The 15,180-nt window shown below is 39.0% G+C and overlaps 1 protein-coding gene across 1 annotated transcript in view; it reads right to left on the bottom strand.

Annotated features, from left to right (window-relative positions):
• Positions 1-15,180, bottom strand: part of slu7 (SLU7 homolog, splicing factor) — an 83,693-nt gene that overhangs the window by 50,400 nt on the left and 18,113 nt on the right. The window contains exons 3-5 of the mRNA XM_048543598.2: positions 10,174-10,327; positions 9,549-9,629; positions 2,843-3,007 (exon numbers count right to left, since the gene is read on the bottom strand). Coding sequence (XP_048399555.1) covers positions 2,843-3,007; positions 9,549-9,629; positions 10,174-10,327 — 400 coding nt within the window. The remainder of the gene's footprint in view (positions 1-2,842; positions 3,008-9,548; positions 9,630-10,173; positions 10,328-15,180) is intronic.

The raw sequence follows: 15,180 nt of genomic DNA, 5'->3' as shown, positions 1-15,180 counted from the left end.
TTCAAACACAGTGGCAGGGACCTGTGGATAGGGTGCATCAGATGTAGATAACCCAGGTGCAAGTTTGAGGCTGTTTGGAAGATTTGGACCATTGGGTCTCACTTCAATAAAGTGATCGGTCCATGAGGAAAGTCGCAGCTTTTCATGAGGCAATCTGTCAATTTTCACAGGTATTAGTGTGGCATAATGGTCTACAAAACACACATTCAGTACTTGGTAAATTCTTTGAAAAAAAAAGCCAAGAAACAAAAACCACAAAAAAACTGATATTTTTTGAAAAGCTGAGAGGTATTTCAGTCATAGTACAAGAGTCGTTCAAGTGCTTGAATGGAAGCCATTGAAAGAGCTTTTGGCTCCATCTGCAGGACAGAAACAGTTTGAGCTTTAGGAACAGCACACTTCAATTGGTTTATGTTCCAAGAGCTGTGACTTTCCTCCTGGGGAAATCACCTAATTTAGTTAAGACCCAATGTCTTGGAGGGTCAATATCTCAGAGCTCAGATTTCTTTAAGTGAAATGAAAAGTTAAGATTTTAAAGACAAAAATCAAACTGGGTCTAGATTCTGAATTCATGGGAAATGAACACTACCTCCCATTCGTCATTTCTGCCCAAGAGAGTGGGTTTTTTTGAACTGGAAAATGCAGTTAATTATGGGAGCCAAAAATGGTGTGCTACCTATCCTGCAGGGATTTGGGAACTTGTGAACAAAACAAGTACCAGCATGACCTAACAACTCAGACTAGAGAATCCTACACAGTCTAAGTCAATAAGTGTAAGCTAGAATATTTCATTGAAAATAGAATAGAAAGCACAATAAAAGGAGGTAAATAAAGAAACAGAAGAAAGGAACACAACAAAAAACTGACAATAGCTAAAAAAAGGAAGAAATGAGAACATGCTGCAAGTAGTAAATTTTCTACGTAAGAAATGTTTGACAGTATCCAAGATCTACCACTTACATAACAGCATTCACTTAAATAAGAAAGCTCTAACTTCTCCATCATATTTAGTAAGTATTAGTGGGCAAATTTTCTAATCTTATGCCTTTTGTATGTCTGAATGTCAAGTCACTTGGTTAGACATAAAACACTGCAGCTCTGCCATATTCAGTTACAAATAATGATGGACAACGAAACAAACAACAGGAGGTGGTGGCTGCACAAATATCCCCACCCTCAACGTGGGGGAACCTAGCACGTCAGGTGTAAAAGGCCATATTGAAATATTTGCAGTCACCTTCAGCCAGGAGTGCCAAGTGGAATGATTTGTCTCAGCTTCCTCCTGAGTTCCACATCACAGATACTAGTCTTCAGCATATTCTGTTCACACCAAATAATGTAAAGAAACAGCTGATAGTACCAGATTCAGAAAAGGCCAATAGTGTCGGACAAAATTCTGGCAATAGTCCTGAAAACGTATTGGTTAGGCTCGGTGGCTCACTTTACAGCACCAGGAACCGGAGTTCGATTCCAGCTTCAGGTGACTGTCTGTGTGGAGTCTGCATGTTTTCCCTGAAACTGCATGGGTTTCCTCCAGGTGCTCCAGTTTCCTTCCACAGTCCAAAGATGGTGGTGGATTGGCCATGCTAAATTGCCCGTAGTGTTCAGAGTTGTGTAGATTAGATGGGTTATAGGGGGAAATGGGTCTGGGTGGGATGTATTGAGGGTCAGTGTGGACTTGTTGCGATGAAAGGCCTGTTTCCACACTGTAAGGATTCGATTTGGTTGTTTATGCTTCAGAACCGTCTGTATCCCTAGTCAAGCCATTCCAGCACAAGTCAAACATTTGTATCAACCCACCAATGTGGAAAATTACCCTGGTATATCCTGGTCCACATGAAGCAGGACGAATATAATCCAGGTAATTCCTGTCCTAACAGTCCACTCTTGCCTTACATTCCCAAGGCTAGCAGCAGTTCGAGAAGGCAACTCATCGCCACCTTCTCAAGGACAATTAAGGACGGGCAATAAATGCTAGTCTACCCAGCAACGTCGAATCTCAAACAAAATGAGGAAAAGAGTACTGTTGAAATTAAGCCTCTGGAAATGCACAGCAACCAGGAATGTATGTGTGGATTGCCGTCAAATGTACTCCTCGATAATAGCAAATGATAGCCCAATTGTTATATCTACCTGAAAATTCAGACACAAGGTATCATGAGTTAGTAGACAGATGGTATTACTTTTCCCAAGCCTACACCAAAAAGAGAATGAAACCAAAGCTAAATGCGAAGAAATAAATGCATGTGTATTACTTTCTGTCCTACTGAGATAGTTTTCTAAACATTTGTCACTTCGATAATTTCCTTCCCATTATTCATTACGAAAACCTGAATGTTATCTTTCCACATGAAGTACAAGGTGTGCTATTAAAGTTGCATGTCTCCACAATTTCCTTAAAGTAAATATATCTTCTCAAAATAACAAAACTACCCATAATTTTCTTAAGTTGTAGAGTACTTCTTATAATACCCAAACGCTAAATTCTAATCTTTCTAGATATTATTGCTGCCATATGGAGCCACTTTGTTACACACAAAACTAACCATGATAAAATAGCAAATAAACGTCATATGTTGGTTGTTACTGAAAGCTTTATTTTAGAATAAAAATAAAATGAACATAGGGAAGCCCAGTTTAAACACAGGAAGAGGTCTGGATGAATAAAGTAAGCTCTTAAGTACCAAATGCAACATGCCATTATTAAAACTCACTACAACAAACCAAATGGTGGCTCTGTGACCTTAGGGTTCATTCAAAACAAAAGGGTCAAGGCACCAAAATATCTTTCTCAACAGTTATTCTTCCAATTTGCCATTCAGAGGTTTACTCTATCACTTACCAAATCTACTTTTGAATATTCCTCCACAATCCTCATGTGATCCTCTGGATCATAGCCATTCCAACGATCACGTTTTCCATCATAGTCAAATGAAAAAGTTGGTTGCACATGTTCATCTGGAGCAATGTTGATACCTGTAAACTTTGCTCCCACTTTCCTAGGTCTCTATTCAGAAAAAAAATATGAAACCTTTGTAAGAGCATTGTACAAAATGAAGTTACGGAAAGTATCTGCAAACTTGTAACAAAATTTTCTACACAGTTATAATAATATTAAACAGCCAAATTACAGTGAAACATTTATATTTTCACTGTATTCTTTCAAGAAAAGCCTTCATTTCAGATCTTCACAGAGACTTTACAAGGCCTAGCAGTCAGGTTTGGACATGGTTTCCAGTTACACATGCAGCTGGGGTGGGGGGGGGGGCGCATTTAAACCACAAGTTTAAAATTTGGTCCAAAGTTCCTGTGTGTGGTTGACAATGCAAGTTGAAGGAAATGGGAGGGAAGAAACAGAAAAGCGAGGACAGTATAAGTTTATGCAACACACAGAAGTCCTAAAGAAAATTTTTCCCACATATACCTAGAATTTACCTTGAGCTACATCAATGTGACCACACTGATGCCAAGCACATCCTGGAGTGCCTGAATTTTGTTTTAGGCACTGACAGCTTTAGTTTCAGATTAATCCCTAGGCTAATCCTCTTTGCTGTCATATAGAATAGCAGCAATATATGCAGCTTATCCAATGTGTAGAGTGATCTGCTTGGCTTGGTTGACTCTAGGTTGGTACATAAGGCAATAAAAAGTTGCAAATTCTGTTAAAATCAGTTTAAAGCTTCCCAAATAGCATTAAGTTAGGAAAACGATGAGAGCCAGGTTGTACCAAAATAAGGTGAAGCATGTGCACAATGGATTGGGTGACACACTACTTGAGCAAGGAATAGTAAGGTAAGCTGTGCTGAGGGGTCAGATTTAAATGGAAGACAATATATTCTAAACTAGGATCTTCGTGTATTTACATACAATTAATGCATATCAATGCACAAGTGTGGTGAGCTTCAAAGTGTAAATAAATACCTGAAGTACAAGGTTGTGGTGAGAACAAAGATTTGGTTCAAAAAGACATTTAGGGCTGGATCGTAAATATTACAAGATGATCAGAAAACAATAGGAAGGAAAGAAAGGAGAATGGGTGGTAGTATATATTAAAGAGAATATTACAGTGTTGGAGAAAGGATGCTTTGAAAGGGTCAAAAGCAGTATTGATTTGGTTAGCATTAAGAAACAGAAAGGTGTCATTAAACAACTGATATATTTCACACACTCCCCTAATTAGTGGGAATGATATCGAGGATCAAACCTAAAAAGAAATTACAGAAATTGCAAAATCTATAGAATGATAATAACAACAGACTTTAATTATCTTTAGATTAACTGGAGTAGTACTATAAAAAGGCCAAACTGTTTAGATGTACATTCAGGAGTATTTTTTGAGTAGCAACATAACAAAAACATTCATGTCAAATATTAATTTTAAATTCACTTGCTGTAGATAAGACATAGGAGCGGCTCTGAAAAAAAAATGATTTTAACTGAAACACAAGGACTCTTTTGACATTAAAAATGGGTGCCACAATTTTCATTACAATGTAGTCTACATTCTATTTCACAGTGAAAGAGACACTCGGTCTATGAAGACCCAATCAGTAACATTAAACACTTGGAACTGCATAAACAGTCTTTTCCCTGCTATATCAAAATGGAGATAGTCACACTATTCTAACATGGAAACATGAAAAAGATTCACTCAAAGAACAGACCTCAAATTTCCTTGCATGGCTGTGTCCTAATAATCACTGGAATTTTTTGGTTTCTGGTAGCAGGTCAGACTGAGGTAATGCAATTAACTAGTTCTGTGTGCACCTTTACCAAGGACATGTGATTATGAAAAGACCGCTAGCGTCAGTGAGAAGCTGCTGCTCTCTCTCATCTCCAGCTAAGATGGCACCCTCACAGTTCACTTTGATTGCCTGGTCACAAAGAATTTTTAAAGTATTTCTTTCTACACTGGTGTTTCCAGGGGTAGAAGGTACCAGCCACAAGCTTAAACATCCAGCTGAGATCCAAGAGTCTTTGGATAGCCAGGTGACACAGGCCAGCAATAACCAGTGACTCTTATCTTTCCTTTCTTATTGAATGTTAACACAGCCAAATTTAATCTTCGTACTCTGCAACGGGAATTTAAAATGCAAAAATACACATGTGTGTCTGCACTTATATTGAGGAAGTCAGACATATTTTAGTATTTTTACCTGGTTGGGTTTGAGCACAATAAAACAACCAATTACTTGTTTAAGTCAAGGGATTCTGTCTGGCTAATTCTTTAGCATCCATGTGTAAGCAGGCACCAAACTGGCACCTTTTGGAAATTCAAACAAGTGGGAAAAGAGATGAGCCATTTCACCTCTCCTCGCTTGATCATACAGTATGATTACGGCTTAACAAAATGGGGTAGGGGATCTCATTCCAAAGAATGTGGTGAATTAAGTGAATCAAATGTCAATGGGGATTCCATTTAGGAAACTGACCATTTATTAGTGGGTTTGGGTCAGGACACTGAATAATCCAGTGTAAAACTACTTAACTGAAGGAAGGATGACCAATTACATGAAAAATCACATGTTTGCCAATACCCTACACTGCTTTTATGCCAAATGGAAGACATTTAGGTTAATGTTGGGGGCAGGGAGGCGAGGGAAGGAGAGAGAAGAGAAGGGGCAGGACAAATCTAGACTCCATAAACTGGAAAATTCCAATCAAAGACTGGCAGGCAAAATCACAACAGAACAATGAACCACATTTAAAGAGATAGATTGGTAGATAAGATACACTCCTGATGAGAAAATGAGTAAAACAAAACTAGAATGTCCTAAGTGATAAAAGTGACAAAGAGAATACACAAAAAGGGGATGCAAGATGCAACATTGAAATTATAATTGAAAACAAAGATGAACACAAGGTTCAAAGTTCAGAGGAGAAGTGAAAGTGAAATTAGAGAGGCTTAAAGCAAGCAAGATAAGTGACTGATGCTAATATTAATGGGAATCGAAATGTCTTCCAAAGGCACATAAGTAGTACAGGGTATTATATATGCTTAATGTCATGATCCATATGTTGTCAAAATTTAATTTTCCCAAAAGGTACATAAATAAGGTCATTGAAATTCTGGAAAGTGCCAGACCATCCAAAGTTGTTACACAAAAGGTTCTTCCATGTACAAGGTCAGAGTTAGAAGTATGAAAACATAGAATTATGCCAGTGTGTCAAAATACAGACTAATTAGTAACCAATTTCTGAGTCATGTCAGAGATGAGATGCCTCACAGACATCATCCAAGGGTTGTTAATTATTCATACGGATGATTCCAGATCAATGAAAAGGCTGGAAGCAAAGGATCAGCCAGGGAAGATTTCAAAGAATTCATACTTTACAGACCAAAGGAAAAGGTTTAACTTGGGAGATAAGTAGTTTACATTTCTATCTGGATCGTTCCACATGTACCATGTTTATGTGGTATGGGGCCTTGTCTGTACACTTGCTGAAAGAAACACAGTTAGTCAGCTTCGAAGTCTTCAAGAAAATACTGCTGTATCTGTTGCAGCCAGAACATGGAGCATGGAGACCATTTTGGGCCAAGGGCCTTCTGGTCGAAAGTCAATATGCAAAAATTGAAAGTGGGCTGAAGCTTAGAATGAAAATTCCAAACTCAGGAAGAACTAAATTTGTCAGATTTACCGACAAAGCCAGTGAATCCTGGCGGTGCAGGTTCTGGAAATCTAAGTGCCATACTAGGAAAGTTACGAGGACAACAGTGAATTTCTAAGAGCTGTGTCATGTGCTGATTTGGACTCAGGAGAAGTGAATGAGAAACTCATATTTCTATAGAATATTGGGGAACCCTTGCGTGGAATAAAGTACAACTGGAAGCATCTTGTTGAAACTTTCAGGCTTAAATAATAAGAGGCATGAAACATGATGTCAGTTTAGTAGTACTTACATCGGTTATTTTTTGCATGGTAAAAGCATTTGGCTAAAAAGTGAAATCTTGCAGCATAACTCTTTCAATTAAAATCTGAGAATTCAAATTTCTTTTTAGAAACGAATGGCTTCCCTCAGGTTTATAACAGTGGATCATAAAAGGAGGACAGAGACCAATTACAGACCAAACTTGTTGACACACAAAAAGGACAGAAATTGGCTGAAATGCCTAAATTAGAACTTTGCATCTGCCTTTACCAAGGAAAATGGTGAAAGAGGATTTGGCTAAGATACCGGATGGGCTAACATTGGTAAAGGAAAGGGTGATAAAATTCTTGACGAGTAAGAGAGTCAACAGTTAACAGCAGTGGTGGGAATTTAGGGTTTGAGGCCACAATCAGATCAGCCATGACCTGGTTGAATGGCAGAGCAGACTACAGGGATCAAATGGATTATGACACACTTAATTTGTAAATTCTATGTAAGAAGTCAAAGAAAGGCCACTGTATTTAAAAGTTATTGAATCACCAGGATTAAAAATGGATATATTTATGAAACTTACCCATACTTTGGCTGTGGCAATATTACGAAGTTTCATGGAGGGCTTCCCTTGTTAGGGTTGGCCTTCACACTGCCAATGCCATATTTAATTTTGAGCAAAGCAGCATTCAAACTTTGCATGTCAGGAACTGCCCTTATTGTGTTGCTGTACAATTCCAAACAATATGGCTAAGGAAGGCAAGTTGGCACCTCACTTTTGGCAACAGGGACTGGTGAATTGGGTTGTAGAATGGATAACCAGCCACATTTCCCACGATTTCCACAGAAGACCATGACACCAGACCCTGCCAGCCCAATCTGAGGCTGCCACCTAAGTCAGTATCATACCCATAGTTGAGAGGAACATGCAGCAATGTCACAAAAAGGTTAATGACCTTTAGTGTTCCACAAGGTTAAATGTCACCACTGCGCTCTGCTGCCTTACAGTCTAACCATACCTCAACCATCTTCCACCAAGGCTTACAATACACCTCTCTCAACACTGCATCTGCATCTTTCCTCAATGGCTCTCACTCACATCAGACTACTAACTCTTACTGCTAACTGTGCTTTCTCCTCACTTATTTGGAACACCTCACCAGCTTTCCTGCACCAGCACTAACAGATGTGCCAAACACTTTCTTCTCACTCAATCTGTCCCTTTGTGGCACCTCAAGGGAAAGTGGTCCACAAAAGGGCAAACAGGGTAAAGACGAGTGAAGAGGTGTCTGATATCCTTTTTCCCATCCTCTTTGAGGAAAGAATCCTTGAATTCTCAGGAGAATACCGTGACAAATCACATTGGGATGCAGAGACCTCCACATTTCAGCAACCATATAGCATTCATTGCAATGGGCTCGGTTACTCCACTATTAACATCATTACAAACGTAAGAATAAGATGCTCAAAGTTTCTGGAGAAGTCGGAATCCAAGATGTTGTTATTCTGACAGGAAATTCAAAGTTAGTTCAAACAGTAAGGCATACCTTCACAATGATTAATCTTTTACATGATGTAAGGCTGAATGACATGGGCAATGGCAAGTCAGTTTGGAAAACATGATAAACAGAAAAATAAGATTCATAAGCTTGAGGGGGAAAAGAAAGTCTGAGGTTTTAATGGCGAGATGTGAATCAAACAAATGTCAACGAGCCAATTCGCACACATTAACATCGTATTTTTACTTAATCTTATATTTACATTCGGTCTGCAATTTTCTCCCAAGTACTGATAAGAAATTAGACAGCGACAATATCTGACATGAAAGTCTGACTGGGTACCTTGAGCATGGAATATTGAGAGTGATAGCACATTAGCTTTGATGGGAGGAGTGTACAGCCAGAGAGTGAATGTAAACAGCAGAGTGAAAAGATGGTAGCGCCTACCCTTGCAAAGCTGGAAAAGTTATTAATGCTTTGTGGCATTGCTGCATGTTCTCCCAGATCATGGACATCGGATTGACCGGGAAGTTACTACAGACCAGGCTGACAGGATGTGTAGGATTTAAGTGTAGCAGCCTCAAGCATTTTGTCACAGGCCTGCACACAGTAGTACGACAGTAGTATCGTGAAGGCTTGGTGCATATTTAATGCAGCAAGCAGGATAAAATTAAATAAGAAAAGTTGCCAGGGCAAAGGAGGGAAAAGCTCCATGAAACTCCTGAAATTGACATTTACCTCATTTTAGGGTAAATTCAGCCCTAACAAACAAATTAAAATGCTAAAGAATTCTACCTAGAATTTTCTATCCTTTTACCTCCAATACAATTTACAAATATTTCAGCAAAACTGCTGAGCTAAAATCTATTAACATGGATTAGAATTTCACCCATTACAATTTTTGCAAGAAAATGACCTCAGTTGAAGTGGTTCAAAAAAAAATCTTTTATTAGTTAGATTTTCAGAACATTTCCCCATTTCACTAGTGTTCGGTAGCTTTGCCCCACAGTCACTCTGAAATAGCTGAAAGCAATAAATCTAAACAGATTATTTCTCGAAATGCTGTACCTAAATAAAATGATTTCTCCTTCTTAGGTACCTGCTGCAAAAAAGTATTGCAAGGGGTATGTCCCAGAAAATAACTTACAGAAACAGACAAACAACTCCTAGAAGTTGACAGTCACTTACTTCCATGCAATCTTTTTTCCCATGTGTTAATGCTCCACAGTTTTCACATGCACCTCTCCTGTACTTGGTGACAACAGGACCCTGAGTAAGGCAATATACGTCATCATCATCATTCTTTAGTTCATTTCAATTTTGAATGCACACAGAAAACATCACAAAACATAATTTTGTTCAAAACAAAATAGTTCACGACTGATTACTGTTAACAGTTTTGATTAACTTGATATATTTTAAGAGGCAAGAATAGACAATTTGTACGTGCTCTTAGTTCCCGCTGCTCCAATACACAAAACATACAAATTAGAATTAGGAGTTGGTAAATCAGCCCTTTGAACCCACTGACCATTCAACAAGATTATGACTGATCTGACTAATTCACATTCCTGTCTACCTTCCTTCCCAGATGGTCGATGTTTATTCCACTGATTTCTTTTTACTGAAGAAAACTCTACAGCCAGGTCATATATTAACATACTTTGAGCATTCCAAAAACACTATACTTCCTTATGTAACAAAAAATGAGTAAACCCTGTATATTTTTGTGGGTTTTGAGCTTTATTCACTTTTTAAGAAATTATAGAATTAAAAATCTCAATAGAAACTAATTTAAGCACACTCTACATACCTCCTTTACACCTTTCTTGTACCAGTCTCCAATTGAATTGAATTTTCTCTCCTTTTCAAGTTGTGGCCTTTGGTGCTTGAGTGTAGGTCTTTTGGAAGGATCGATGTACCAAGGTACAGATGATATATACTGAGGAATGTGTGGGTTGATATCTCTACAAAGTAGGAAGCAAAACCAAAAGATTAGTTTAAATTCTGATAGTTCACATTCGGTTTCAATCTTGAGTTTTTGCCAATCAACATGGCATTTCAATTAAAACTTTGAACGATGTTGGGAGTTATCAATTCTCATCATGAGAACTTCACTACTTATTATTCTGATTTCACTTCAGCATAGATTAAAATGTTCAGGGCGTTATTACAGTATTCTTTCGAACAATTTGATCTTTCGTTTGAAACCTGTTTAACAAAGTAACTATTCCCAAAGTGAATTCAGCACATGGGATAGCCTTTCACGGAAAGCTCAGTACAAATACTGTAAGTATCTCTCCTATAGGCAACTATGCAACAGGTCAATAGATGACACAAGTGCATTCCTTTATAGCAAATAAATCAGCCCATGATCATGCACTTTGAATTTTGCAATCCTATGAATTATGCAAACTGCTTTCACCCATCGTTACTTGGAAAAATTTATTTACTAAATCCTAATTGTTGCAACATTGGGTAGAGTATTTGTGGATTGGAAAGCAGGAGGTTAGAAATTGATTCAGAGGTAGTGGAACTGCTGATGCTGGAGTCAGAGATGACAGTGTGAAAAGGCCCCAACCCAAAAACATCAGCTTCCCTGCTTCTCTGATGCTGCCTGGCCTGCTGTGTTCTTCCAGCTCTACACTGTTATGTTAGAAATTGATGTTTGTAAAATGATGGAAGGTGGGCGGGGGGAGGGGGAGCGAAATAGTGTTTGGTACCTTTCAAAGATGCTTTTTTTTTAAGGCTTGGAGATTAAAAAGAAATGTCAGCAGGCAGCAGCAGATGCAGAGAGTTCTTGAAATTGAAACATTATATCAAAAGTCTTTACTGTTAGCAGGTAAAGCAGCATTTTCAGCAAGACAAGTTTTTGACTTTAGCTAATTAGTTTAAACTAGGCTCTAGATACCAAAGCCCAACTGAATTTAAATCTGATGGTTTTGACAACCTCTGACCAATCCTATTCTAAGAAATTAATAGGTCATCAAGGATATAAAGGAACAGGACATTTGAAAATTGGCATGAGAGTCCATTGTCATTTGCCAAGAGAACAGCTCTCAGCTCTAAAAGAATCATTGGCTCTCACAGTAAGCACCATCTAAATAAATAAAGGTACTAAAGCACTCTTAGCTAATACTCCTGACATGGAGGAAGGTGTTCCTGACTGAAGGGCTGCAGAGAAGGCAAAGAACATTCTGGAAGACTTATCCTGATTATAACTTCCAAGGAGAATAAGTTTTAATTTTCTTTATAACTTGATTTATGTAAGTGAGATTTGTATCTATTGGAACAGCAAACCATTAGAAATTTTGTTTTATTTGGGAATGGTTAGGAATTAAGGGGGAAATTGTGCTGTTTGTTGGTAGTTCTGTTAATTAAATAAATTATTACTTGTGAATTGCAGACTGACTGTCAAGAATTCATTTTATTTCACTCCTCTCTTATAACAAGCTGGGAGGTAAGAGGCAGGTTATACCACTTCTCACATCTACTTCAACAGATTATGAGCTTAGGTGAACTTCTCTGGGGGTTTTGGTTTTAATTATCAGAACCTCCCCTCAAACAGCTTGGGAGCTTTATCTAGGATCTGGTGTGCACGATCTGAACAGATTTGGGGTTTGAAGGGTCCCAGCAGATTTACACAGACTTGGGTGAGAAGTGGAAAATCTGCTTAATTTCAGTGAGTTGTGGTTGGTGAAATCAAAAGTGAGAGAAATGGCTCTTAATGTTGCTAAACAGGCTCAAAGGTTTGAGGCTGCTTCCCAAACTTGACAGGTTTAGAAAGCCAGAGGAAGGATACATTTTCAGACTTAACCAACAGGCTAGATTTGGGTTTAACTAGGGATAAGAGGAATGGTGAAGTTGTAAAGAAGTTAATCAAGCATTTAACTATACCAGAGAAACAGGAAAGTGCAATGGCATTGGAAGGAAAAAAATTAAACTGAACATTAGACAATTGGAGCTAGAAGAGAAAGACAGAGGAAAGAATGTGCTGCTTGAAAAAGGTGATGCTGGAATTTGAAGCAAAGAAAAGACTTCAAATGGGAGAATTACAAAACCGAAGTGAGGGTGACTCATCGTAGCCAACAGCCTAGTAGGGATATAGACAAATGTCCAAACAGTGCCAAACCTTGATGAAAAAGGATGTAATAGCCTTTTCATAGCGAGTTTTGAGAAGATTTGTAGCTCAGGTGGAGTTTCTGGATGTGAGTTTGTTCGCTGAGCTGGAAGGTTAGTTTTCAGACGTTTCGTCACCATTCTAGGTAACATCGTCAGTGAGCCTCTGACAAAGCACTGGTGTTATGTCCTGCTTTCTATTTATCTGTTTAGGTTTCCTTGGGTTGGTGATGTCATTTCCTGTTCTTTTTCTCAGAGGATGGTAGATTGATTTGGAGCCAATGTGTTGATTGATGGAATTCCAGTTGGAATGCCATGCTTCTAGGAATTCTCGTGCATGTCTCTGTTTGGCTTGTCCTAGGATGGGTGTGTTGTCCCACCTCATCTGTATGTAAGGAAACTAGACATTTCCGAAATGACTGCCAACTACTTGGACCTCTTGGCATCAGGGTAGCCCACAAACCCACCAATGCACTAAAACAGCAGCTAATGAACTTAAGACCCTATACAGACAACAAGCAAAACGAACGTCATCTACAAAATACCTTGCAAGAACTGTGACAAACACTACATTGGACAAACAGGCAGAAAACTAGCCACCAGGATACATGAACATCATCTAGCCACAAAACGACATGACCCACTATCACTAGTATCCTTACATACAGATGAGGAAGGACACCACTTTGATTGGGACAACACGTCCATCCTAGGACAAGCCAAACAGAGACACGCCCGGAGAATTCCTGGAAGCATGGCATTCCAACTGGAACTCCATCAACAAACACATTGGCTCCAAATCAATCTACCATCCGAGAAAATGTGTTTGTTGATGGAGTTCCAGTTGGAATGCCATGCTTCCAGGAATTCTCCGGGCGTGTCTCTGTTTGGCTTGTCCTAGGATGGACGTGTTGTCCCAATCAAAGTGGTGTCCTTCCTCATCTGTATGTAAGGATACTAGTGATAGTGGGTCATGTCGTTTTGTGGCTAGATGATGTTCATGTATCCTGGTGGCTAGCTTTCTGCCTGTTTGTCCAATGTAGTGTTTGTCACAGTTCTTGCAAGGTATTTTGTAGATGACGTTCGTTTTGCTTGTTGTCTGTATAGGGTCTTAAGTTCATTAGCTGCTGTTTTAGTGCATTGGTGGGTTTGTGGGCTACCCTGATGCCAAGAGGTCCAAGTAGTTGGCAGTCATTTCGGAAATGTCTAGTTTCCTTACATACAGATGAGGTGGGACAACACATCCATCCTAGGACAAGCCAAACAGAGACATGCACGAGAATTCCTAGAAGCATGGCATTCCAACTGGAACTCCATCAATCAACACATTGGCTCCAAATCAATCTACCATCCTCTGAGAAAAAGAACAGGAAATGACATCACCAACCCAAGGAAACCTAAACAGATAAATAGAAAGCAGGACATAACACCAGTGCTTTGTCGGAGGCTCACTGACGATGTTACCTAGAATGGTGACGAAACGTCTGAAAACTAACATTCCAGCTCAGTGAGCAAACTCACATCCAGCCTTTTTCATTTCCTTTGAGAAACTGGCTAGGCAGATGGACTGGCCAGAGGATATGTCACTAATGTTAATTCAGACCAAACTGGTAGGGAGAGGTTTTCAGTGCTGTCAGGGGAGGTGTCAGGAGACAATGAAGGAGTAGAACAAGCTATTTTTGAGTGCCCACAAATTGGTACCAGAAGCATATAGACAGCAGTTCAGAAATATAAGGAAAGAACCAGGTCAGACTCACATCAAGTTTGAAAGGATTAAATTTGGCAACTTAGCTGTGTGAGTACATTAAAGATAGAAAAGACATGTGAGGATCTTCGCGCAATTATTCTGCTGGAGGAGTTTAAAAAAAAACTCACTTCCAAAAATGATAAGAATTCATGCTGAGAAACAAAGTTAAAACAGCAAGAAGAGCTGCAGAGATGACTGATGAATATGCATGATGTATAAATCGAAATTTAGCTTCTAATAGCAATTTCATTCCAAAAGGGAGATTCTTCAGTAAAAAAACCACATAAAAGTAGATCACACTGAACAGTTTATCACATGCGAACAAAGAAACCCAAAAGGGTGAAAGAGGCAAAAGGCCTCAGGTATCTTCACTGTAATCGAGGGGGTTACAGTTACAGTGCCAGTGGTTAGAGAGGCACTAGGATAAAGATGTGGTAAAAGAGGCTAAACCCGGGGGATTAGTTGAGATGGTGAAGGAAATCCTAAGAGAAGTAGAGGAACTACAGTGCAGTGTACAGCCTAGTTATGGATTACAGTCAAATAGTGCCCGATCTCTTCAAAGATTTACTCTGCTGGTAAGGTTTACTCATGCAGAATAGGGGGAGCAGTAAAGAAGTTACAATACTGAGAGATGTGGAGGTTGGTCAGTGTTACTACGAAAAGATTAAAGTATTTGCACTTTTTCTGAAATGTTACCCCAGAGAGTGATATTCTATGGAATGGAATAAATGGAGAAAGATTCGGCATTCCCCTATCTAAGGTACGACTGAAGCGACATTGAGTGTGATTGAGTATCTATTCCAAGAATACACCATTTGTTCTTGGAAATGATCTAGCCAGATCAAACGTGGGAGTAACGCCCCTTGAAGTGGAGAAGCCAAAAGAAAACCACGGAACTGAGGAGTTTAAGGAAAAATAGCCTGGAATTTTTTCCAGACTGTGCAGTGACAAGAT

Source organism: Stegostoma tigrinum, chromosome 13, assembly GCF_030684315.1.
Source record: "Stegostoma tigrinum isolate sSteTig4 chromosome 13, sSteTig4.hap1, whole genome shotgun sequence".
NCBI classification, from domain to species: domain Eukaryota; kingdom Metazoa; phylum Chordata; class Chondrichthyes; order Orectolobiformes; family Stegostomatidae; genus Stegostoma; species Stegostoma tigrinum.
Note: the sequence above shows the minus strand (reverse complement) of the source record. Positions and strands in the feature narration are given on the sequence as shown.